The sequence below is a fragment of the Canis aureus genome, chromosome 37 (assembly GCF_053574225.1).
Source record: "Canis aureus isolate CA01 chromosome 37, VMU_Caureus_v.1.0, whole genome shotgun sequence".
Taxonomy (NCBI): Eukaryota; Metazoa; Chordata; class Mammalia; order Carnivora; family Canidae; genus Canis; species Canis aureus.
Genome location: NC_135647.1, coordinates 16054518 through 16080082, shown reverse-complemented (window position 1 = coordinate 16080082; position 25565 = coordinate 16054518). Strand labels below are relative to the sequence as shown.

The window sequence follows — 25565 nt, the reverse complement described above, 5'->3', positions numbered from 1 at the left end:
TTTTTTGCCATTTTTAGTATTTATGTGTATTGGTGTGGACCTTCTTGCATTCATTTTGTTAGGATTTCTCTGTGCTTCCCGGATTTAGGTGTCTCCTTCTCCAGTTTAGGGAAGTTTTCTGCTCCTTTCTTATCTCCTTCTGGGATCCCTACAATGTCAGTGTTACTATGCTTGATGTTGCTGAGTTCCCTTAACCTATTCTCGTTTTTCATTTGTTGCTGTTCAGCTTGGTTCTTTTCCATTACTCTGTCTTCCAGATCAGTGAGCTCTTCTTTTGTCTCCTCTAATAAGCTATTGATTCCCTCTAGTTTTTTTTTTTTTAACTGAATATTTTTTTTAATATTTTCTATCTTTGTTGATGTTCCCATTCTCATCCACTCTTCTCAAGTCCAGTGAGTATTTCTAGGACCATTACTTTGAATTCTCTCTCATATTGCTTATCTCCACTTCTTTAGCTCTTGTGCTGTGATTTTTGTCCTGTTCTTTCATTTGGGACATTTCCTCATTTTGTCTTTTTCTATGTGTTAGGGAGGATAGCTATATCTCCTAGTTTTGAAAAGGGTTGCCTTGTGTAGAAGAAGTTCAGTGGTTCCTTGTAGTGCCATGTCCGCCGGTCATCAGAACCTCACAAGCTAGGGGTATCTTCTATGTGGGCTTCATATACCTTATTGTTGTGTCTAGCTATGTTTGTTTTCAGCCCAGTCAGCTGCAGTGACCCACTTTGCCTACTGTAGGTACACTGGGCAGGATTTGGTCCATGCAGCATTGATGGGCTTGTAGGTGGGCAGGGTCAGCAGTCAGGCTAGTTGTCTGCAATTATCCTCTCTGTGTGAGTGTATCAGATGACCAGCCTTTATAGCTGTGTGGCTCAGAGGCTTTCACTGATGTGTGGGGTTGGCAGTCAGACGAGATATCAGCAGTCAGCCTCTGTTGCAAGTTCATCTAATGGCAGGATTTTCTCCCTGTGTGACCAGTTAAAAGGCTTGGTTACTAGAACTGTGGGCAAACAGGTATGGTGGGATTATCCCCTCCTCTCTCCAGGGTAGTAGTTGCTTTGGAGTGGTGCAGCTTGCATGGTGTGATAGAGTAGTAGCCACTGTGTAGGGATGGCTGTGGAGGGAGGTGGGTTGGCTGGGGCAGGTCTGTAAGGGTGCATTGGGGGTGGGACACGTGGTGCCAAGATTGGAGGAGAGAATCACTGCTGGCTCCAGCTATGTAGGCTGAGGGAGGGGAAGAGAAATGGTACCCATTAGCATTTTTGTTCTTGGAGAAGTCTCCTAAAGATTCCAGTCTCTCCACCACATATTCTGAAATTAGTAAATAAATCTCTGCAGTGCATGTCCCAGTACTTTTGAAATGGTTTTGTGCCGTGTCTTAGGCCAGATTTTTTATTATGCTGGAGCCTTAAGGGTGGGGATTCTTTCACAGAAGTCATATTCTTTTGAGTTTTGGTGATAAGTCACATGCTTCTTAACTCTTTGTTTCCTGAAGTAAACACTTTCTAAAAAGTCCCCTTTCTGCTACCTGATGGCCGTGTTCCTCTGTCCCTTGTGTAGGGCTATATTTGTTAGTTTCTCTTGGCTATTTCCATGAAAAGATTGATGTTTGATAGCTGCTGATTAACAGGGTCCATAAATGTCTTTAGGATCCTCTGCTGTCCATCTAGGCTGTGTTGAAATCTTCTCAAGTTTTAAACTGGCAGGCAAGTTGTTGGCACAGCTCCTAGCCGAATTTCTGGATTCCAAAGATCATCCAGCAGGATCAGTGGCTTTTTTGATGGAGGAGGAATGTTTTTCCCTTCCATTTTCTGGTTTGGGTTCTTACAATTTCATGAGTTATATGGGGAGTAAGTATATGACATATGATAAATAATCCATATATCAAATTGCTCATTTGAACCTATCAAAGTAATGTTATGACCTTACCATAAATTTTTGTACTTCTCATAAGTTTGCAAAAACATTTTGTACCTTAACATAATGTACATAAATGAAATAATATAGTTTAATAAGCATAAAGGATAATCACAAATGCTTTTGTTAGCTATATACTGACCTATAATAACTGAAGTTTCTAGAATTCTGCTATTTAATAAAGGCCAATACTTTATTAAAACCCTACCTCTGTTATCATAAGGTCTTAATATTTTTATTTTAAAAAATATGCACCTGTCAGAGACAACAGAAAACTGTGCAGGAGCGACCCTTTGTATATCTCCGTCCCTCAGTCTGGACCAAAAAAAGTAGCTTTACTTGGGATAGAGTCATCACACACAGTTCCACTTTGTGCATGCTGCTCTTTTCTTCAAAGAGGGTCTGTACAATACAAGTGTATTTTGTCCTTGTTTTATTGTCTGGGACTATTTTAATTTCTAAAATGTTTACTGCTTTCATGGCTTTTCCAGACTTCTTCCTGTTTTGTGGGAGTCATTTCCTTATTTCCTTAGCATCACTTTGATTCTTTTAAAATTATGCTTTCAGGGAAAATTCAGATGTTGGATTCCTTCATATTTGCCTTAGGATTTCTGGTGACAGAAAAGACTGTAAATCATTCGGTCAAACAGGAGGTGAGTTGCAAATAACAAAAGTGACAACAGTTGCTCTGAAGACCTTAGAGAGGACTGAGCCTCCCCGTTTCTTCCTGTAAATACTTTCTCCAACTCCAAACAGGCTTTGAAAACTTTGAACTCCCTTTTGCATGCCATGCCTCAGGAAGAGAGAAGACGACTCCCCTTGTTGGAAGGCCCATATCGTCTTATGTACGTGACCTTGTACTTGATTATGGGGTAGTGGAAGGGCAAAACCCCTCTGGATTGTACTACCTTTGTCCTGGTTCTCCGTAGACCTGTTGCCTTCGTGGTTCTCGTCAATGAATGTTTTGTGCACCTACTGTATATAGGCACTGTGCTAAGCGGTGAAGGAGGACTAAGGGAAAAAGCTAGACTTGGTTACATTCTTCTTTTTTAGTAGTATGTTCATCAATTTTGAGAGCTGAAATGCTTTCTTGGGCTCTGAGTTTTTTTTTTTTTTTTTCTATGAGTGTGAATTAAATACATGAATTAAATTAGTGATTCATGGGAGGATGTTAAGGGTACAGACTCTGGAGCCAGACAGCTGGGCTTCAGATTCTGGTTTTGCCACCTCTCTTTGCTCACCTGTACAATGGAGCCAGCCCTAATCCTTGAATGATAGTTATTATACAGGTTGAATCAAGCAACCCATTGAAAGTGATGAGCAGGTTACCTGGTAGAGAGCAAATGCTCAAAGACTACCAACCTTTCGCTATGCCAGTAGAGTTCGTGTTGCTTTTCAACAATGGGAAAAAAATCAGTGGATTTTTTGTTGTTGTTTTTTGATGACCCAGTTACAATTCTGTAGTTCTTGGGACCTTGAAAATTGGAGGCAAGATGATAATGTGTGGCCATGGAAAGAGCAAAACCAGCATCTTATTTTAAAATTTGAACCTAAATCTGTTACCGTGCCAACCACTAACCAGCATCATTGACCTCATGTGGCATGTCCTCATTCATATGACATGCAGCTATAACTGATGAGAGGAAGGCAACCAAGTTTGTCCTATTGTAGGTCTGAATGTAGAGATTGGTGAGCATGGAGCCCTCTGCTCTCATGTTTGCCTGTTTAATTGGTGTTTGCAGGATGTGTTTTTCTACTGAATCTTTCCTTAAAAATATTTGTCTGCATTAATTATTATTCTTAATGTTAGATTTGGAGAACAATTGGCCTGATGTTTTCTCCTAAGTTTTCAAACTAATCCCAGGGCCCTGCCTTATTTGTGTGTCTGGAAAGTCTGGAATGGTCTGAACTCTAGGCCAGATGTGAAGTCTGCAAGCATAAAGCAGTGGTACTATTTTAAGGCTTCTTTTTAATAGTAACAAGTCGATCTGTTTATGAGAAACTGAACTACGAGATTACTTGGACAATTTATTCTTTAAAATGGGAGTTATTTCAGACGTTGAAATCATACTTATTAGCTTTTAACTGAAATTATTAAATGAAAATATAATATGGGAGTCTGTTGTTAGACGTACTATGGGTATTACATTATAATAAATGATAAATTTATCAACTTTTAAAACCAGGTCAAAAGCTTGTTAGAAAGACCAAGCACCTACTACATCATTTCTTCCAGGTGCCAACTGTTTTAAAAAAAATCATATGAAAAATATATTCATACAAGTTGGTGAGGTGACAATAAAATTCCAGAATCTTAGCATTTGATAATTTTCAGACTTCAAGTGAATTCACTTTACAGAAGAAGAAATAGAACCTCCAAATATATAACTCTAGCTTCTTTTTAGAAGTGCATTTAAATAATTAATTATAAACAATTTTTCCATAAAGATGTATTCTTGACATTTAAGAAATTCTGATGCTGAATTTGAAATAATTTAAGAAATATACATCTTCGAGGACACCTGAGTAGCTCAGTTAGCTAAGTGTCTGCCTTCAGCTCAGGTCAGGATCCCAAGACTCTGGGATCAACTCTGTGTCAGGCTCTCAGTAGGGGGGCTGCTTCTCCCTTTCTCTCTGCCCCTCCATTCCATTTGTGTGCTCCCTAATAAGTAAACAAAATCTTAAAAAATATTTACATCTTGGTTTTAAATTTTGATGCCAATATAGTAAAGTCTTATATGTGTTCACTTTAGTAAAATGTAATTTATCTAAATGTTTCAGGAAAGACCTTGCAGGAACAATCTTGACTGTGGGTGGTAAGACATGTTTAGAATTTTAACTATTAGAGTATTGCATATTGGATACTTTGGGGTTTGTGAGTGTCTTGGAACTACAGGTAATAAATTGTGGTCAAGTTCAAGATAGGAATTAGCATTTTCAATTTTTTATGCAAAGTTTTAACATAGTGAAAACCTTAAAGAATAATTCATGAATATTCATTTCCTCACCAACCAGCCTAGTCAAATTTTATCATTTTTCCACATTTACTTCAAGTCTTTTTTCTATGTAAAATAAGAGTTACACTTGGATTTGGTTTTCATTCAAAAGCATATTTTTCTACTTTTATTCTATGTATTCATAAACAACATACATTGTTTTTTCTTTCCAAATTTTTATTTAAATTCTAGTTGGTTAACATAGTGTAAAATTCGTTTCAGGAGTAGAATTTAGTGATTCATCACTTCATACATTGTTTTGCAAATTTTAAAAGCATTCTAAAAATATCCTCCTGTTGTACATATCTGGCTGCAACTTGCCTTTTACCCTTAAAATTATTTGAAATGTAAATATGTTGTATGTAGTTTTTATCAGTTGTGAAATACCTCAATTTGTCTTGATTTTATTTTTGTAGTAGAAATATTTTTAAACCTGTTTGAGCTTTTGATGAATGTTTTAATATATCTAAAATATAAAATGCAAAAGTATATCTTAATTGACATATGCTGGCTTATGTAAATTTTCTCCTAATGTTTCTTAAATATTGAATTTAAACAATCTCTAAGATACATCTTATTGCTTATAACTATAACATGCCATGCTAGTCTTCTAAGATGGAATTTCTTAAAGCAAGGATTCATTTTTATCTTCTGCTTTATGCCCAGCCTAGAATGATCTACCATGTGTTTAATCTCTAGATTATGACCAGCAAGTTGCTCTTTCTGAAGCATTGTGTAGACTGACCTTGAAAAAATCAAGGGGTGGCCTTGTCCATGAGTGGTTTGAAGATGATGTCATTGCTGAAGCTTTCAAAGAAATTAAGGATCGAGAATTTGAGACGGTGAGATTCCTGGTCACCGAAATTCCATTTAATCAATTCTTAGTAAACATCCTCACAGTGTTTTCCTCGACATCAAGCTCAGGGGAGGAATTTTTCTTAAAAATAAAAAATGGTCGAGTAATGAAGTTGCCATTCTTAAGCTTTCTATTTCCCATTTCTATGAAAGGATTTGAGGACCGGATGAACAGAATATCTGTGGGCCAAATAGGGGCTAACAGATAAAATTTCTTTATAGGCAATTTGGACTGGAGACAGAATGATGTGAATAGGATGTATCCAGTCAGAGAAAACATCATGGAGAGGGGGAAGCAATTTTCAATGAACCTCAGATGTAGGGAGAGCTGGAGGAGTAAAGAATGTGCGTTTCAGCCTTGCACAGAGCAGCTCCAGAGAGGAGGGGAGGCTGAAAATGACACGGGGTTTCTAGTTGCAGAGGAGTATTATGAGTAGATGTGTTTTGAGCCACCTGGCTTCTGTATTTTGGAAGAATAATTCCCAATGTCTTGCGTGCAGTCTGGGCTCACGGTGATTGTATCCTCAAGGTGCCAAAAATAGCTTACACCTTTGCTGCATGCTCACCTTCACCCATAAAAGCTAAATTGTTTTTCCTCTTCTTTCAAAAAGTTCCTAAAATGAGGGCTAGGCCCTGGAAAGAGGTAAAATTCTTAATAACCATGCTCATGTAGAACCAAGCCTTTGCAGTCAAAACTGCTTGGCAATTAGAATTGTATTAAATCTGAAAATTTAAATATATTAAAAGTAATACATTTAACTTTGAGCCGACTGCCAGATAGGTAGTAGTTGTTCAATCAGTATTCCAGTTGATCTCAATAGAAAGCTTCAGGTTTGAGTACCACCTCCCTGGCTTATATGATGTATATGCATTTTGGTTAGTTGACTTAGGAAACTTTAGTGTCATTATCTGTGAAATGGCAATAAAACCCGCCTTAAAACTGTGAGAACTGAATGAGCGAAACCAAAAGTGCCTGGGATGATGTGGACCCTCAGATGTTAATTTCCTTATTCTTCTGGGTCATTCCCTCATGGGCAGGGACATTTCATGAAAATAGGTAATATTTTTCAAATCCTTTCCCCCACAGAGCCATCGACTTCTTAATTGAACTCCTTTTAAGTTAAGGCTTACATTACTGCTGTCTGTTTAGTGCTGCATAAAGAGGCAGAGTGTAAGCATGGACTAAAGTAGCCAGTCCTCCCTAAGAAAAGGGACAAAAGCCTGAGTCAGTTTATTAACCTTTAGTATTTTGGAGGCAACAGATGTACCTCCCTACTTGCTTCTGGTCAGGAGAACCTAAAAATAATCCTCATTCTCTGCAACTGTATGAGGAAAGAGAAAACAGGAAGGAATGGGAGAACTTCTCATAAGGAAAATTGGCAGAAGGTAATGCACCCAGAATAAACCCAAAGTTGGTAAGTTTATTGGTTTATGGTTGGCTCATGCTGGGCAGATATTAGTAAGCTGGATGCCCAATGGGTCAGAAAACCTATAATCTATGTCACAAGTTATAAATGTAGTTCTTTTCCTCTTAACCCAGCTGAAATGTAACTGTGTGTATAACTTTTAGAGACTTAAAGCATTCTTCAGCTGAAAGTCTCCTAGCTTGGAGGTTCCTTCCAGAATTTGGGTCTGAAGCCACCTCTTTATGACACATGCTGGAAAAAAATAGTACTTAAATAAAACCTATTTTTTTTAAAGTTTGTATTATTTTTTTTTGAAGGATTGTAGACTGTTTCTCAATCACCTAAACAACAGACTTGGTGATGAAAGAAAGTAAGTATTTGGGTGTTATTTTATTGACTAATCTTATTTTGAAAATATCTAATACTAAAAATCTAGGATCTGCTTTATTTCAGGAGAGAATGGAAGATATATAACTTATTAATCACTACTGGATTATCCATTGAATAGAAACATTGGGAGATTAGATCCATTCTCCCTAGTGATTCATTGTATATGTTTAAAAATGATCTCTATCAGTTTTCTTTTTTAGCATATTTACTTATGATCTGGAATATTTGTAACATGTTCTCTGGGAGATTCTATAAAGTGACTTCCTGAAGATATGAGGTCATTGGAGATAGGTAGATTACAGACAAAGTCGTTGATGAGAATTAGCTAAATTCATTTCATTGGAATGTTGCTAAGCAAGGAGGCAGAGAGATAATACCAGTAAACCTGGCTTGTAGACCTGGCCAGGTGGAGATTGGAAATCTACTTGGAGTAGCATCCATTTGCAGATTTGAGACTCTCTTCTATACTTTGTGCAAAGAGATTTAATCGCATACCCTAGATATAAATGCTTGTTATGGAATATCTGTAGGTTGTGCTTGGGATCCACCCAAATTATATTTTACTTTTTAATTGTGACATGTTTTGCAGGGTCTTTTCATTTCCATGTATTGCTGCTTTTGCTGATGGGCATGAGGTATGTTTATCTCTGGGGGTCCTGAGAGTGGTATATAATGAAACCCAGAGTTCAGTGTACATAATCACTAGGCCAAACTGCCCTTCCTGCCCAGAAAGGACTTTTAGAAAAGGAAGCTTACTTCTTTTAGAGGCCTCAACGCTGAAGCCTTTCTTTGCCTGTCTTCTCTCTTACCATAATTGGAATGCATGACTAATAAGTTTAAGGGCCCTACTGTTAACTACAAGATTCAGGAATTTAGGATTGATACTGTGTTTGTGAGGTCAAGGATTCTGGCCTTATTTTACCCTATTAATGGGCAGTTCCCTTCTTTCCATCCAACGATGCTCCCCACTCTGTCCACAGAAATTGGGGGCACTCTGTTTTCTCTAGATCATTCTACCTTGTACTTTATAGTCTAAGCATGAGCTGTCCCTTTTCATCATGTTCTTTGGTTTCTAAATGAACAAGGTCAACTACAGCATCTCCATGGGGGAGGGGGAGGTAAAATCTACAAAGATTTCTGAACCTTGACTCTGCTGAGGTTTCCTGGACCCTGTGTTCAAAATGTCCTCATCAACCATTTCTGTTTTGGGTTTAGAGCCCCTTTCCTGGCCTCTGTGAACTAATAAGCCTTCATCTCTTGACTACACGTATCTTCTCCCTGGGACTGATTTTAATAGCCTGATTGATTCCTGTATCTTCCTTCTGGTTATCTGAAGGTTCTAATATCTGGTTGATGGTGGTTTCTTATGTGGACTACTAAATTTCCATCAGCTCCAATCTGGGCCTTTAAACTGGCTTCGAGTATGTACATTATAGGTTAAAACCTTCATTCAGCTCTATAGAGGTTAAAAAATAGGCACATATGATAGAAAGATGTCTAAGAAATGCTGTTTTCAGAAAAGCAAGAGGACAGGTTAAGTCTAGTGTCTTTCCATTGTCAAGGAATAAAAGCTCTTCAATAAACTTCCTGATAGGTCTAGAAAACATCTGGGAGTTAATGTGTCTCTGGGAAAGGTACCTATCGGAAGTTGAAGGCCAGAGAAGGAGACATTTTCTGTTTCTATAAACACAATATTGTTTGAAGCTTTTTTTCTTATTATAAGCACATATTTATTTAGCAATCAATTAAAATGCATGTAATTTGAAATCTTCAAGTCTTAGCTCTACTATAGTGGATATGGCACAGTAGATGGCAAATAATCACTTATATTTCATAATACCTCCTTCTCTAGAAGTTTCTATTCATATGCAGGATATGACTATTATGACTATTAATATATGACTATTTTCTCATGATTCTCTCTAGAGAAAAACAAAAAAGTTTGTGTAGATGGAGTCCTCTGACATTTTTAAACATCTTTTAAGTGTTAAGGATAGTGGTTGTGTGTTTGTTTGTTTGTTTTTCCTTCCAGAAATAGCTTAGTTCTATAAAGTTGAGTCCTTCCTCCTGTTCTGCAGAAATGAGTATGGCAATAAAGATATCCTAAAATATGAAGGTAGTGTTTTTGTAAGGAAAGCAGACATTTTTAGTGGGATAATTACCATCTGACCCTTTAACATGATACATAACTTCAGAATGAATTGTGTTCATATTACAGATGAAAAAACCAGAAGATGAAAAACTAGAGAAATTTTGGATTGATTTCAACCTCGGAAGTCAGAGTATAACTTTTTATATAAACAATACTAAGGTAACTGTGTTTGATTCCTATGTAAACCTAAGTGCTTAGAGATTGTTCATATGCAAGTGTGTTATGTGCTCATGAGTGTAACTTTTTTTTTTTTTTCCAAGAGTGCTCTGTGGGATTCAGTAAGACTTTTGAAGGAAGCAGTGAATAATTTCAGTGTAAGAGGTAAGATGATGATTCTAAACTATCCCACGTTTAGTTCTGATTCTAGACTTGGTTCTTTGAGGTAGAGGGAGATGGTATAGTGGGTGGAAGGAACACTGTGCTCAGGGCCAGGATGCAGAGGTACAAGGCTGAGGACTCTTTTTGTTTTGTGACTTTAGGATTCAATTACTTGCCTGGTTTTTCATGTGAAAATAGTTATAGTTAAACACTTCAAAATAGAATACCATATGAGACAGCAATTTCATTTGTAGATACATATCCAGAAGTGAAAGTAGACTTGAAGAGATATTGGCATACTGATGTTCATTGCAGTATTATTCACAATCACCAAGAGGTAGAAGCAACCCCAATGTTCATCTATGGGTGAATAAAGAAAAGTGGTATATATGTATGATGGAACACTATTCAGCTTTAAAAAGGAAGGGGAGTTTGACACATGCTACAACATGGTTTGAACCTTCAGGACATCATGCTAGGCACAAAATGACAAATATTTTATGATTCCACTTATGGGGTATCTAGAATAATCAAAATAATAGAGACAGGAAGAGTAGTGGTTATCAGGGGCTATAGGGAGGAGGAAATGGGGAGCTTCTGTTTCATGGGTAGAGTTTCAGCTTTGCAAGATAAAGTTCTGGAGACCTGTTATACAATGATGTGAATATACTTAATGCTGCCGAAATGTGTATTTTAAAATGATTAGGGATCCCTGGGTGGCGCAGCGGTTTAGCGCCTGCCTTTGGCCCAGGGTGCGATCCTGGAGACCCGGGATCGAATCCCACGTCGGGCTCCCGGTGCATGGAGCCTGCTTCTCCCTCTGCCTGTGTCTCTGCCTCTCTCTCTCTCTCTCTCTCTCTCTCTCTCTCCCTCCCTCTGTGACTATCATAAATAAAAATAAATAAATAAAATGATTAAACATGGTAAATGTTTTATGCCACAATTAAAAAAATGTTATAGTACCTGCCCTTTTCCTCCCAGAAATTTATAGTAATTATTGATGAGTTCATATGGGTATGTCCATCTGTATTTAAATATCAGCCCTCTGACTCCCCTCTTAAAACTGTCACTCAACTTTCTTCTTGCCTTGGTTAGAAATGTTGAAGGGCATGAAATCATGAGTTATCCTTTTTTGAGTGGGTACAAGTAAGTTGTTAGTCTAGTTTGACATTTTAGCTATAACCCTATTAGATCAGAATTCCTGAACTGGGTTGCTTAAAAAAAGAAAAAAGAGGAGGGACTTTTTGAAAGTAACTCAGTATATATAACACTTTTAAGTAATTTGGTTTATGAAAGAATTAAAGGTAAATATTATGTAATTATATGGATATAACACTTCACTTTTTTCCTTCAAAGAATTTAGGTCAGCTTGCATATTTATACCAAAATGATAGAAATAGAAAAATGGAACCACAGACAAAATAAAAGTATCTTTCAGGAAGGCTAATTTAAAGTGGCTACCATGGAGATTCACATGTCATGGTTAGCTTCCTGCAAGCCAGGGTAAAAAGTGAAACATGATCTGTAATATGATTTTCCTCCGATAAGCTCTTGGGAGAACAAATAAATCCTTTTTAGCCTTAAACTCGGACTGTAGTTTCTCCAGTGGGGTTATTTAGAGGAAGGTAATCATTTTGCAGCCCTGAGTTTTCCTTGCTGTGATTTCTTGTGTCCATAAGCTAACTTCAATGTTCTGCTAAAGGATAATTTTTCAAAAAGTAAAATTATGACCCTCAGAACAAACATAAATGTGAGTTGGAAATTTTAACTCATTAATGATGTAATTGGTAAGTTGTGAAACAAGACTTGTTTACTTACAACCCTCCTGACACCAAACATATAGAGGTTTTCTCCTCACATTGATCAATTCTGACACTGCTCAAGTTAGCACATAACCGCAGGTTAGAGCTTAGCCACACAAGACTGCCCCCACTTTAGAGGCTAATATCAAGTTCTGAGTTACCACCTGCACTTCTGACCAACCAGCTACCAATTGGGAGCTCCCACAGCTGCTGCCTCAGGTGAGACAATTGACTATACTGGCCCACGGAACTCAGGGAGATGCTTATTTATGTTCTACTAGTGTATCCTAAAGGCTATAATAAAGCCAGATGAAGAGATACATAAAGCAAGATCCAAAAGGGTCCCAAGCCCAGGAGCTTATGTCCCTGTGGAATTGGGGTGCACAACCCAGCAGAGGGATATGTTTACCAACCCAGAAGCTCTCTGGACCCCATAGTTTAAGGATCTTTATGGAGGTTTTATCATATAGGTATGATGGATTATTAACTCAATCTTTAGCCCAGGTCCCTTCCCTGGAGGTCAATCTTCTAATCATGCCTTAGTCTTTCTGGGAGCAGCTCCCATCCTGAAGCTATCTCCTACTGCTGCCCACCCCACCAACCCCCTCAGTCATCTTATTAGCAGACAAAGACTGTCATCATCCTGGATTCCAAGGGAATCTAGCTCTTGTGTCAGGAACCAGGGTCAAAGACCAAAAATCAGAACAAAAGCTGCCCCTAGAACCATTACTTAAAATTATAAGAATTTTTAGGAGCTCTGTGCCAGAAAACGAGGCAAAGACCAGATATAACTTACTGTGTCACAGAAGGGAGGATGTGGAAGCCAGCAGTTACGCAATCACAGAATTATAAAGATAGTATACGGTGAGTTGGAAGTGCCTCCAATCTGTAGTAAAGAAAGGAAATTGATAAACATCTCACTAGAAATATTAAAATGCAATTATAAATGTGAACGAGAGTGTTTATGTAGTCATTGCTTGTTACTCTTAAGAAACGTAAAATGTCTTTGCTATTTTCTCCAAGGTGGTATTTTATAAGGACCTCCATGGATTTTCTGACTACGATACTCCTAACATTGCTTTTCAGATCTTAAACTCCTGAAGTGCAAACTTTGCTGATGTAGAGGTTTTCAGTAACCAATCTGCCACTTACTACCCTATGCGTCCTTACTATATCATGTATCTATGAGACTTCATAATTTACAGTATCTAAATGAGGTAGGTGTTACCTGATATTTTTGGAAAAATGGAAGATTGTCTAGCAAACTCTACAAGCAAGACATGAGTCTTGTATGCATAGACCTTCTTGTGAAGGAGTTGGCAACATTTAAGTAGCCTGTGGAGGGCTGGGTGCAGCCCTCAGGCTTTTTCTTCTGACCCTTTAGGTTTGCATTAAGCCGTGCAAACCCAACTATTTACTTTTTCAGATACCCGTTTAGAATTACTCCTATTGCCAAGTTCTAGATTTTACCTGCACTGAATAAATATTGAGTAAGATCAGTATTTGGGGGGATTGCCTCCCCCAAAACTGCCCTTTGAAAGTATGGTGGGAGACACATATTCTTAATTTTAATCATTTTAACCCCAGTGCAGGTAACATATAGTGTTATTGTTTCAAGTGTACAGTATGGTGATGTAGCAATTCTGTACATTACTGAGTGCTCATCACAGGCGTATGCTTAGTCCCCTTCACCTACTTTGTCCTTTCCCCCACTCACCTCCCTCTGGTAACCACCAGTTTGTTCTCTATAGTTAGGAGTCTGTGTTTTTGGTTTGCCTCTTTTTTGTTTTCTTAAATTCCACATATGGGTGAATCATGGGGTATTTGTCTTCCTCCAGTTTATTTTACTTAGCATTATACTTTTTAGATCCATCCATGTTGCAAATGGCAAGATCTCATTCTTTTTTAATGGCTGAATAATAATCCATTTTGTGTGTGTGTGTGTATACACACACACATTTATACACACACATATATATACACATATACATATATAATACACATATATACACACATGTGTATATAAATAAATTTATGTGTGTGTATATATGTATATATATACATACACACACACCCCCCACATCATCTCTATCCACTCACGTTTCAGTGAACATTTGAGCTACTTCCGTAACTTGGCTATTGTAAATAAAGCTACAATAAACCTAGGGTGCATATGTCTTTTTAAATTAATGTTTTTGTAATTTGGGGGTAAATATGCTGTAGTGGCATTATTAGATCATATGATAATTCTATTTTTAACTTTTTGAGGGATCTCTGCACTGTCTTCCCAATGGGTGCACCATTTACGTTCCTACCAACGGTGCAAGAATGTTCATTTTTTTCCCCATATCCTCATGAACCCTTGTGTTTTGTGTTGATTTTAGCCATGCTGACAAGTGTGAGGTGATAGCTCATTGTGATTTTGATTTGCATTTCCCTGATGAGTGATGTTGAGCAGATATTCAATGTCTGTTGGCCATCTGTATGTCTTCTTTGGAGAAATATCTATTAATGTCTCCTGCCCATTTTTAATTGGATTATTTGTTTTTTTAGTGTTGAGCTTTTATCAGTTCTTTATATATTTTGGACACTAACCCTTTATCAGCTTTGTCATTTGCAAATATCTTCTCCCATTCAGTAAGTTGTCTTTCAGTTTAGTTGATTGTTTCCCTCTCTCTGCAAAAGCTTTTTATTCTGCTGTAATTTCAACAGTTGATTTTTGCTTTTATCTTCCTTGCCTTTAGATAGGAGACCTATCTAAAAAAAAATGTGGATATGACTGATGTCAGAGACCTTACTGCCTGGGCTCTCTTCTAGGATTATTATGATTTCAGATCTCCTATTTAGGTCTTTTTTTTAAATAAATTTATTTTTTATTGGTGTTCAATTTACCGACATACAGAATAACACCCAGTGCTCATCCCGTCAAGTGCCCCCCTCAGTGCCCGTCACCCATTCACCCCCACCCCCCCCCTCCCCTTCCACCACTCCTAGTTCATTTCCTAGAGTTAGGAGTCTTTATGTTCTGTCTCCCTTTCTGATATTTCCCACAAACTTCTTCTCCTTTCCCTTGTATTCCCTTTCACTACTATTTATATTCCCCAAATGAATGAGAACATATAATGTTTGTCCTTCTCTGATTGACTTACTTCACTCAGCATAATACCCTCCAGTTCCATCCACGTGGAAGCAAATGGTGGGTATTTGTCGTTCTAATGGCTGAGGAATATTCCATTGTCTACATAAACCACATCTTCTTCATCCATTCATCTTTCGATGGACACCAAGGCTCCTTCCACAGTTTGGCTATTGTGGACATTGCTGCTAGAAACATCGGGGTGCAGGTGTCCTGGCGTTTCATTGCATCTGCATCTTTGGGGTAAGATACCCAGCAGTGCAATTGCTGGGTCGTAGGGCAGGTCTATTTTTAACTCTTTGAGGAACCTCCACACAGTTTTCCAGAGTGGCTGCACCAGTTCACATTCCCACCAACAGTGTAAGAGGGTTCCCTTTTCTCCGCATCCTCTCCAACATTTGTGGTTTCCTGCCTTGTTAATTTTCCCCATTCTCACTGGTGTGAGGTGGTATCTCATTGTGGTTTTGATTTGTATTTCCCTGATGGCAAGTGATGCGGAGCATTTTCTCATGTGCATGTTGGCCATGTCCATGTCCTCCTCTGTGAGATTTCTCTTCGTGTCTTTTGCCCATTTCATGATTGGATTGTTTGTTTCTTTGGTGTTGAGTTTAATAAGTTCTTTATAGATCTTAGAAACTAGCCCTTTATCTGATACGTCATTTACAAATATCTTCTCCCATTCTGTAGGTTGTCTTTTAGTTTTGTTGACTGTATCCTTTGCTGTGCAAAAGCTTCTTATCTTGATGAAGTCCCAATAGTTCATTTTTGCTTTTGTTTCTTTTGCCTTCGTGGATGTATCTTGCAAGAAGTTACTGTGGCTGAGTTCAAAAAGGGTGTTGCCTGTGTTCTCCTCTAGGATTTTTATGGAATCTTGTCTCACATTTAGATCTTTCATCCAGTTTGAGTTTATCTTTGTGTATGGTGCAAGAGAGTGGTCTAGTTTCATTCTTCTGCATGTGGATGTCCAATTTTCCCAGCACCATTTATTGAAGAGACTGTCTTTCTTCCAATGGATAGTCTTTCCTCCTTTATCGAATATTAGTTGCCCATAAAGTTCAGGGTCCACTTCTGGATTCTCTATTCTGTTCCACTGATCTATGTGTCTGTTTTTGTGCCAGTACCACACTGTCTTGATGACCACAGCTTTGTAGTACAACCTGAAATCTGGCATTGTGATGCCCCCAGATATGGTTTTCTTTTTTAAAATTCCCCTGGCTATTCGGGGTCTTTTCTGATTCCACACAAATCTTAAAATAATTTGTTCTAACTCTCTGAAGAAAGTCCATGGTATTTTGATAGGGATTGCATTAAACGTGTATATTGCCCTGGGTAACATTGACATTTACACAATATTAATTCTGCCAATCCATGAGCATGGAATATTTTTCCATCTCTTTGTGTCTTCCTCAATTTCTTTCAGAAGTGTTCTATAGTTTTGAGGGTATAGATCCTTTACCTCTTTGGTGAGGTTTATTCCAAGGTATCTTATGCTTTTGGGTGCAATTGTAAATGGGATTGACTCCTTAATTTCTCTTTCTTCAGTCTCATTGTTAGTGTATAGAAATGCCACTGATTTCTGGGCATTGATTTTGTATCCTGCCACGCTACCAAATTGCTGTATGAGTTCTAGCAATCTTGGGGTGGAGGCTTTTGGGTTTTCTATGTAGAGTGTCATGTCATCGGCGAAGAGGGAGAGTTTGACTTCTTCTTTGCCAATTTGAATGCCTTTAATGTCTTTTTGTTGTCTGATTGCTGAGGCTAGGACTTCCAGTACTATGTTGAACAGCAGTGGTGAGAGTGGACATCCCTGTCTTGTTCCTGATCTTAGGGGAAAGGCTCCCAGTGCTTCTCCATTGAGAATGATATTTGCTGTGGGCTTTTTGTAGATGGATTTTAAGATGTTGAGGAATGTTCCCTCTATCCCTACACTCTGAAGAGTTTTGATCAGGAATGGATGCTGTATTTTGTCAAATGCTTTCTCTGCATCTAATGAGAGGATCATATGGTTCTTGGTTTTTCCCTTGCTGATATGATGAATCACATTGATTGTTTTCGAGTGTTGAACCAGCCTTGTGTCCCGGGGATAAATCCTACTTGGTCATGGTGAATAATTTTCTTAATGTACTGTTGGATCCTATTGGCTAGTATCTTGTTGAGAATTTTTGCATCCATGTTCATCAGGGATATTGGTCTGTAATTCTCCTTCTTAGTAGGGTCTTTGTCTGGTTTTGGAATTAAGGTGATGCTGGCCTCAGAGAACGAATTTGGAAGTACTCCATCTCTTTCTATCTTTCCAAACAGCTTTAGTAGAATAGGTATGGTTTCTTCTTTAAACATTTGATAGAATTCCCCTGGGAAGCCATCTGGCCCTGGACTCTTTTTGTCTTGGGAGATTTTTGATGACTGCTTCAATTTCCTCCCTGGTTATTGGCCTGTTCAGGTTTTCTATTTCTTCCTGTTCCAGTTTTGGTAGTTTGTGGCTTTCCAGGAATGCGTCCATTTCTTCTAGATTGCCTAATTTATTGGCGTATAGCTGTTCATAATATGTTTTTAAAATCTTTTGTATTTCCTTGGTGTTGGTAGTGATCTCTCCTTTCTCATTCACGATTTTATCAATTTGAGTCTTCTCTCTCTTCTTTTTAATAAGGCTGGCTAATGGTTTATCTATCTTATTAATTCTTTCAAAGAACCAACTCCTGGTTCTGTTGATCTGTTCCACAGTTCTTCTGGTCTCAATTTCATTGAGTTCTGCTCGAATCTTTATTAACTCTCTTCTTCTGCTGGGTGTAGGATCTATTAGCTGTTTTTTCTCTAGCTCCTTTATGTGTAAGGTTAGCTTTCGTATTTGAGTTCTTTCCAGTTTTTGAATGGATGCTTGTATTGCGATGTATTTCCCCCTTAGGACTGCTTTTGCTGCATCCCAAAGATTTTGAATGGTTGTATCTTCATTCTCATTAGTTTCCACGAATCTTTTTAATTCTTCCTTAATTTCCTGGTTGACCCTTTCATCTTTTAGCGGGATGGTCCTTAACCTCCACCTGTTTGAAGTCCTTCCAAACTTCTTGTTGTGATTTAGTTCTAATTTCAAGGCATTATGGTCTGAGAATATGCAGGGGACGATGCCAATCTTTTTGGTATCGGTTCAGACCCAATTTGTGACCCAGTATGTAGTCTGTTCTGGAGAAAGTTCCATGTGCACTTGAGAAGAATGTGTATTCAGTTGAGTTTGGATGTAAAGTTCTGTAGATATCTGTGAAATCCATCTGGTCCAGTGTATCATTTAAAGCTCTCGTTTCTTTGGAGATGTTGTGCTTAGAAGACCTATCGAGTATAGAAAGAGCTACATTGAAGTCACCAAGTATAAGTGTATTATTATCTAAGTATTTCTTCACTTTGGTTATTAATTGATATATTTGGCAGCTCCCACATTCGGGGCATATATATTGAGGATTGTTAAGTCCTCTTGTTGGATAGATCCTTTTAGTATGATACAGTGTCCCTCTTCATCCCTCACTACAGTCTTCAGGGTAAATTTTAGTTTATCTGATATAAGGATGGCTACCCCTGCTTTCTTTTGAGGACCATTTGAATGGTAAATGGTTCTCCAACCTTTTATTTTCAGGCTGTAGATGTCCTTCTGTCTAAAATGAGTCTCTTGTAGACAGCAAATAGATGGGTTCTGCTTTTTTATCCAGTCTGAAACCCTACGCCTTTTGATGGGGTGTTTAAGCCCGTTCTCGTTCAGAGTTACTATTGAAAGGTATGAGTTTAGTGTCATCATATCTATTCAGTCCTTGTTTTTGTGGATTGTTCCACTGAATCCTATTTAGGTCTTGAAACCATTTTGAGTTCATTTTTGTGTGTGATGTAAGCAAGTGGTCCAGTTTCATTCTTTTGCATGTGGCTGTCCAGTCTCCTCAATCTTGTTTGTTGAAGAGACTGTCTTTTTCCCAGTGGATATTAATCATAACCCAAGAGTAATTAACCATATAGTTGTGGGTCCATTTCTGGGTTCTCTCATCTGTTCCCTTGATCTCTGTGTCTGTTTTTGTGCCAATACCATTTTGTTTTGATCACTACAGTTTTGTAATATAACTCGAAGTCTGGAATTATGATGCTTCCAGCTTTGCTTTGCTTTTTTCAAAGCTGCTTTGGGTACTCAGGGTCTCCTGTGGTTGCATAGAAATTTTAGGATTGTTTGTTCTAACTCTGTGAAAAGTGCTATTAGTATTTTGATAGGGATTGCATTAAATCTGTAGCTTGCTTTAGGTAGTATGGACATTTTAACAATATTTGTTCTTCCAATCCATGAACAAGATACGTCTTTCTGTTTCTTTGTGTCGTCCTCAATTTTTTTCATCAGTGTTTTAAATGAACTTGGAAGTTTGCCTGTTTTTGTTTTTAATAGTTTGAGAACACTAGGCATGAACTACTTAAATGTTTGGTAAAATTCACCTGTGAGGCCTTTGGCCTTGGACTTTTTAGGGAGTGCTTTTTGATTACTGATTCAATTTTTTTTGCTGTTTATTGGTCTGTTCGAGTTTTCTATTTCTTCCTGTTTCAGTTTTGGTAGTTTCTGTTCTAAAATTAGAAATTTATCAATTTCTTCCAGGTTGTCCAATTTGTTGACATATCATTTTTCATAATATTCTCTTATAATCGATTTGTATTTTTATGGTGTTGGTTATTTCTCCTTTCTCATTTGTGATTTTATTTGGGTCCTTTCTCTTTTCTTTGTGGTAAGTCTGATCTAGGGGTTTATCAGTTTTCCTAAATCTTGAAATGTACCAGCTACTGGTTTCATTAACCTGTTCTATTGTTTTTGTAGTTTCTATATCATTTATTTCTGCTCTAATCTTTATTTCCTTCATTCTGCTGGCTTTGGGCTTCATTTCTTGTTCTCTCTCTAGTTAGGTATAAAGCGCAGAGGGGACAAAGAGGTGGAAATGGGGGAGGGAGGAGTAGAGGAGTGGAAGGAAGAAGAGGCGGAGAGGAGGAGGAGGGGGGAGGGGGAGTGGGAGGGGTAGGAGTAGGGGATGAATAGGGGGCAGTGGCTGTAGGAGTGGGAAAGAATCTGTTGGCACTGTGCTTATGCCAAAGGGCAGGGAAGAGAAATGGTGCCAGCTAGCTCCTTTGTTCCCAGAGAGGTATCTCCATGAACACTGCCTTTCAGGAACACACTCTGAGAAAGAATTTCCCTCCTCTGGGCTCTGGGCATTTTTCAGATTGCTCTTTCCATGCTACCTGTCCCTCCCCCCACCACCACCTCCCCCCCCCACCCTTGTGCAGGGCTTGTTTTCCTGCCTCTCTCCAGAAGCAATCCATGCCCTCGGGGCTCTATCCCAGCCAAGCCCACTGACCTTCAAAACTCTAGACTTTAAGCTGTGCTGGTTGCATGACCTCACAAAATTCAGCCTATCTCACTTTCCAAGCCAGTGACTTCAGGGGAAATGGCTTCCTTGGATGCTCCCTTATGTATTATTCCTGTGTGCTCCTCTCTCTTGCCCTTCATAAGACCATGGATCCCTCCCTTCCCCTCCACAGCGCAAGGATCCATGTCTCCCCTAAACCATCCCTCCCTGTTTCCTACCTTCTTCAGTGTGATCTTTTCTTTCCCTTCATTGTGGAGTTTGTTCTGTCCATCTTCAGGCTGACTTGGGGGGGGGGGTGGTGGTATTGAGGATGATTGGATAGTTATCTAGTTGTGTTTGTGGGGTGAGACAAGCCTAAGGTCCTCCTATTCCACCACCATCTTTTGTCAGCAGTGTGTGTTCATAACCTCATTCCTCAGATCCTGGAGGGAAGTACCCAGTGCTCCTCAGGGGCCACACGAGGAGGTCACGGCAGAGTGCAGACAGAGCAAGTCTTTGTTTGAAGATCTATTTTGTCAGAAAGAAGCACTGCTACCCCAGCTTTCTTTTCACATTCATTTGTGTGATAAGTGCTTTTCTACCCCTTCACTTTTAATCTGCATGTGTCCTTAGGTCTAAAACGAATCTCTTGTAGGCAGCATATAGATGGGTCTTGCTGTTTTATTCATTCTGTCGCCCTCTTTTTGATTGGAGTGTTTAGTCCATTTACATTCAAAGTAATCACTGATAGGTATGTACTTACTGTGATTTTGTTGCTTGTTTTACTGTGGTTTATGTAGTTCTGTGTTCCCTTCTCTTCCTCTTCTCTCTCACAGTTTGCTGGCTCTTTTGAAGCATATGCTTGGATTCCTTTCTCTTTATTTTTTTATAAATCTATTATTGGGTTTCAATTTGTGGTTACCATTAGGTTTATAACCTCGTATGCATATAGTAAAGGTAATGGTTACTTATGTTTGAATCCATTCTTTACTCCTCTCCCCTCCTTGTTTTAGGGATATGGCGTCATACTTAACATCCATTTGTTTTGTGAATCTCTTGACTGGTTTTTATAGATGTACTTGATTTTACTAATTTTTGTGTTTCCCACTTTTCTTACTCTTACTTATAGTCTTTCCTTTCACTCAGTCGTTAACATTTCTTGTAGGGCTGTTTTAGTGGTCATGAATTCCTTTAACTTTTGTTTCTGGGAAATTCTTTTATCTCTATCTACTCTGAATGATAGCCTTGCTGGATGGAGTATTTTTGGTTGAAAGATTTTTCTTTTAGCACTTTGAATACATCATGCCACTTTCTCTGGCCTGCAGAGTTTCTGCTGAAAAATCAGCTGATAGCCTTATGGGGTTTCCTTTGTATGTAACTGTTTCCCCTTGCTGCTTTTAAAATTCTCTTTATCACCAATTTTTGCCATTTTAATTATGTATCTTGTTGTGGACCTCCTTGGGTTGATTTTGTCAGTGACTCTATACCTCTTGGCTCCAGATATGTTTCCTTCCCCAGATTAGGGAAATTTTTAGCAATATTTCTTCAAATAGATTTTGTGCCCCCTTTTCTCTTTTCTCTTTATGGGATCCCTATAATGTGAATGTAGTTACACTTGGTGGTATTGCTGAGTTCCTTTAGTCTATTTCATTTTTTACTATTTTTTTTTTCTCTCCTGTTCAACTTGATTGCTTTCCATTACTCAGTTGTCCAGGTCACTGTTCTATTCTGCTTCTTTTAGCCTACTATTTATTCCATATAGTGTATTTTTCACTTCAGTTACTGAGGTCTTCATCTCCAATTGGTTGTATTCTTTTTGTTGATAGTCTCACTGAGGTCTTCCACTCTTTTCTCAAATCCTGGGAGTATCTTTATGATCATTACTTTATCTTTTCTATCAGGAATATTACTTATCTGTTGCATTTAGCTCTTTTGCTATAATCTTATTCTTTCATATGAGACCTATTCCTCTGTAACCTCATTTTGTCTAACTCTCTGTGTCCATTTCTCTGTGTTAGGAAAGTAACTGTGTTTCTGCTCTGGAAAGTAGTGGCCTTATGAAGAAGAGGTCCTGCAGTGCAATGCCCCCTGTTCACGAGACTCTGATACTTCCCGAGTATCCCCTTTATTTGTCGCATGTGTCCTATTGTTGTGGCTAAGCCTTCAGTCCAGGTGTCTGCAATGGCTCTCAGTGCCTGCTGTGGCAGAGTTTGATCCCTGTGTTTTTAGTGGGCCTATCTGAGGCCATCTTGGCCTTGAGTTGAGTCAGACCAGGGGTTTGTAAAATGGCCTAGTACCAAACTGCAGGGCACTTTCCCTATATTTTCATTTTCCTAAGAATGCTTTACTGGTGGGTGGGCCTGCAGTCAGACTAGATGTCTGTTTCCCATCCCCATCATGGGTGGCCCCACAGTGGGATTGGCATATGTGGTTATCTTTCTCTCTCCCTAGAGCAGGAGACACTTTGGACTGGTGGTGGTTCCTGTTGAGGCTGCTTGCACACTGCCAGACTTGTGATACCTCCTTGTGTGGGCTCCAGCCAAAGGAATATTGGAGTGAGCAGGTCTGTGGGAGAATGCAAGGGTGGGATGTGTGGTACCATTGAGTCAGCCACACATTTAGAATTTTATAGTAGCCTGATAAAAAGGTAAAAAATAGATTAATTTCAACATATATTGTGTTCCACCCAATATGTCCTAAATATTAACATTTTAACATATCACTATAAAAAGTGAGATACTCAGCCTTCTCTTTTTGTTGTGAAGTCTTCACAAACTGGTTGATGTGTTTTATGTTTATCGCACATGTCAGTTTGCACTAACCATGTTTTAGGTGTTGAGTGGCCACAGATCCAGACCCAAGTGTGTCTCACTCTTTCTTCTTCTCTTCATTCTCCTCAATTTGTGACCTTTAGTTTTGCTTGTTCTTTCAGGCAGTTTACTCTTTTTTTTTTTCTTCTGCTGCTTGTGACTCAGCTTGTAGTTACTATAGCTTATCCTTGAACTCCTTGTGAATTTTGGTCTAAACTGTTTTCCAAAACCAATTGCTGTTTGGCAGTAGAGAGTTGATCTCCTGGTAGGAGACCCTCAAGGAGGTTGTCATCTGAGATACAGGTGCCTCCTCCTTAAGTGGAGTCTATTGAAATGAAGGAAGATTATTCCATTTTTGCATATGGGGAATAGTGAATTTTATTTTGCATTTTTAGGAGTGAGATCTGAAAGAATGAGAATGAGTGTTGTGTTTAATGAGTAATGTGTTTAAATGTAAAATACCTGCTGCAGGTGAAAGTGTTGTATTAAAATACTCTTTAAAATTCAGATTGCATTCAAGAAGTCAAAACCATCTCCATTGCTTTGCTGCTAAAGTAAGTTACTTCTATCTTTGCAAGATCAACCACATAGTTATATTGTATTTGTATAAACACTCAACAATGTGCATCTAAAAATAATTTCAAAGTAACTTTATTTAATACAGTTTCTTTTCAGCTTATTGCAGAAAAATCTGAACTGCTGACAAATATTTCAGTGCAGTTATTTATACTTACTGAAAAATTTTAAGATTCTTTATGCTGATATGCATTTGTATAACTTTTTTTGTTGTTAGAAACAGAAAATATGAAGATCCTCATCATTTTCCTCAAGAAGCCTATTAATGTTGGCAACAAAGAAGTGATGAAAATAGAAATCCATTTTGATTTGCAATTCAACATATCACAGACTTCCATTAAAGCTTTAGGAGAAGACAAACAGGTGGCAGATTTAGTTCTTCTTGAGTATTTGAAAATGCTTTTTAGTATGTTTTCCTGTCTCTAACTTCCTTGTTGGATTTTGATGTGAACCTTTGCTCAAGTGGATAGCTTGATCTTTGGAATAGCATGTAATGAGAATTGAGAAATCTGGGTTCTAATATCAGTTCTTTTTCATATATCATTGCCTTATGTAGGACCCAAAGCCTCTTTGTGCCTCTAAATGCTTTATTCCATTTATTATGAACAGTTGAAAACTTTCTAGGATAACATAACCACCTTACCACATTCTTGCTGAAGTTTTTTCTTTTTTTCTGAAGTTTTAAGGATACTTGCTGTGGGTTTCTTACCATTTCCTTCTCTCCCTCCACCCCCTCCCCACAGTGACCCTTGAGAATTGAGGAGATTCACTAGAAATAGCCTCTCTTAGGGAGTTTTTTCTGAAGTTATGTCTCCTGGTCTTAGGGTGAAATGGTCTGTGCCTCAGTATCACTGACTATAATGTGTCCTGATATATATATATATATAAGAGCACAGTGCCTTCCTCTATCACGTACAGCAAGCAGAGCCAAAGACATCTGTGACAAAAAGATCTAAGATACTGTGGTAGTGGCCATTAGAAGGTTGAACTCTAAGAGGTCAGAGTCCTGAGGGAGGAAGCTGAGGGCAACTTTTGGCCTTGAGTTTTATATGAAGACATCTTAGATACTGTAAAGCCATTTTATATACTCTACTGTGGTAGAGCTTCCAAAGAGCTCTACCACCTCATGAAAAGATCATTTCATGGATGGGAAGTAGAGTAGAATCAATCACTTAATAAAAAAAATACCTCTTGTATCATGTTACATATTAATTGGCCCAACATTCATGCTCTATGGGCTGAAGCCCCTCCCCTGGAAGGAGGGCCTCCAGCTCCTCACCAAGTGGGTTCTTGGCTTCGTGGGGCAAAGAATTTCAGAGCAAGCCATTTGAGAAGGGGACAAAGATTTATTAAGTCTAGAAGTAAGAAAGGAGCTACTTCACAGACAAGCGAGTGGTCTCCCCTCCCAGATGAGGAAGAGGACCCCTCTCTGCCCCTGACAAAAGTTTTGTGTTTTTTAAATTTGGGCTTATCATTTATGCTGGGCAGAAATTTTCCCATTTTCTTTGGGTTGTGAGACTACCTACAAGGAGCAATTTTAACAATGGCTTTTTTGCCTTTTACTGCCAGAGGGAGTGGAGTCCTCCATGAGTCAGACCTTATGACTCTTTATGACATGCTGACTTTAGGTTAAGACGTCAGCCTAAAACAAAAATGGCCTTATTTTGCTGAACTTGTCTCCTGAGCCTCCCTGCCTGCCTCAACACTCTAAATCTGCCTTTACTCAATGAAAACCATCAGAATAATATGCCTTTCCACATCTCCCCAAATGAATAAAATGTTTTGGGGGTAGAATTGAGGTTTGCATGTGAATAAGCTGGGGGGCTGTGAGGCCCTTGTGAGGAAGGAGTAGGGTTGAAA

General features: G+C 38.5%; 1 protein-coding gene across 4 annotated transcripts in view; it reads left to right on the top strand.

Moving 5' to 3' along the window:
- The window catches only part of SYCP2L (synaptonemal complex protein 2 like), a 102972-nt gene that overhangs the window by 8285 nt on the left and 69122 nt on the right, over positions 1–25565 (top strand). For 3 of the 4 annotated variants that reach the window (XR_013373392.1, XM_077885767.1, XM_077885768.1), the window contains exons 3-11: positions 2481–2566; positions 2670–2758; positions 4695–4729; positions 5609–5751; positions 7488–7540; positions 8150–8195; positions 9779–9871; positions 9973–10033; positions 23923–24068. Coding sequence is in view for 3 of the 4 variants with exons in the window: in XM_077885767.1 (XP_077741893.1) it covers positions 2481–2566; positions 2670–2758; positions 4695–4729; positions 5609–5751; positions 7488–7540; positions 8150–8195; positions 9779–9871; positions 9973–10033; positions 23923–24068 (752 nt within the window). In the remaining variant the exon portion in view is untranslated. The remainder of the gene's footprint in view (positions 1–2480; positions 2567–2669; positions 2759–4694; positions 4730–5608; positions 5752–7487; positions 7541–8149; positions 8196–9778; positions 9872–9972; positions 10034–23922; positions 24069–25565) is intronic. The other variant, XM_077885769.1, reaches the window with a different exon arrangement.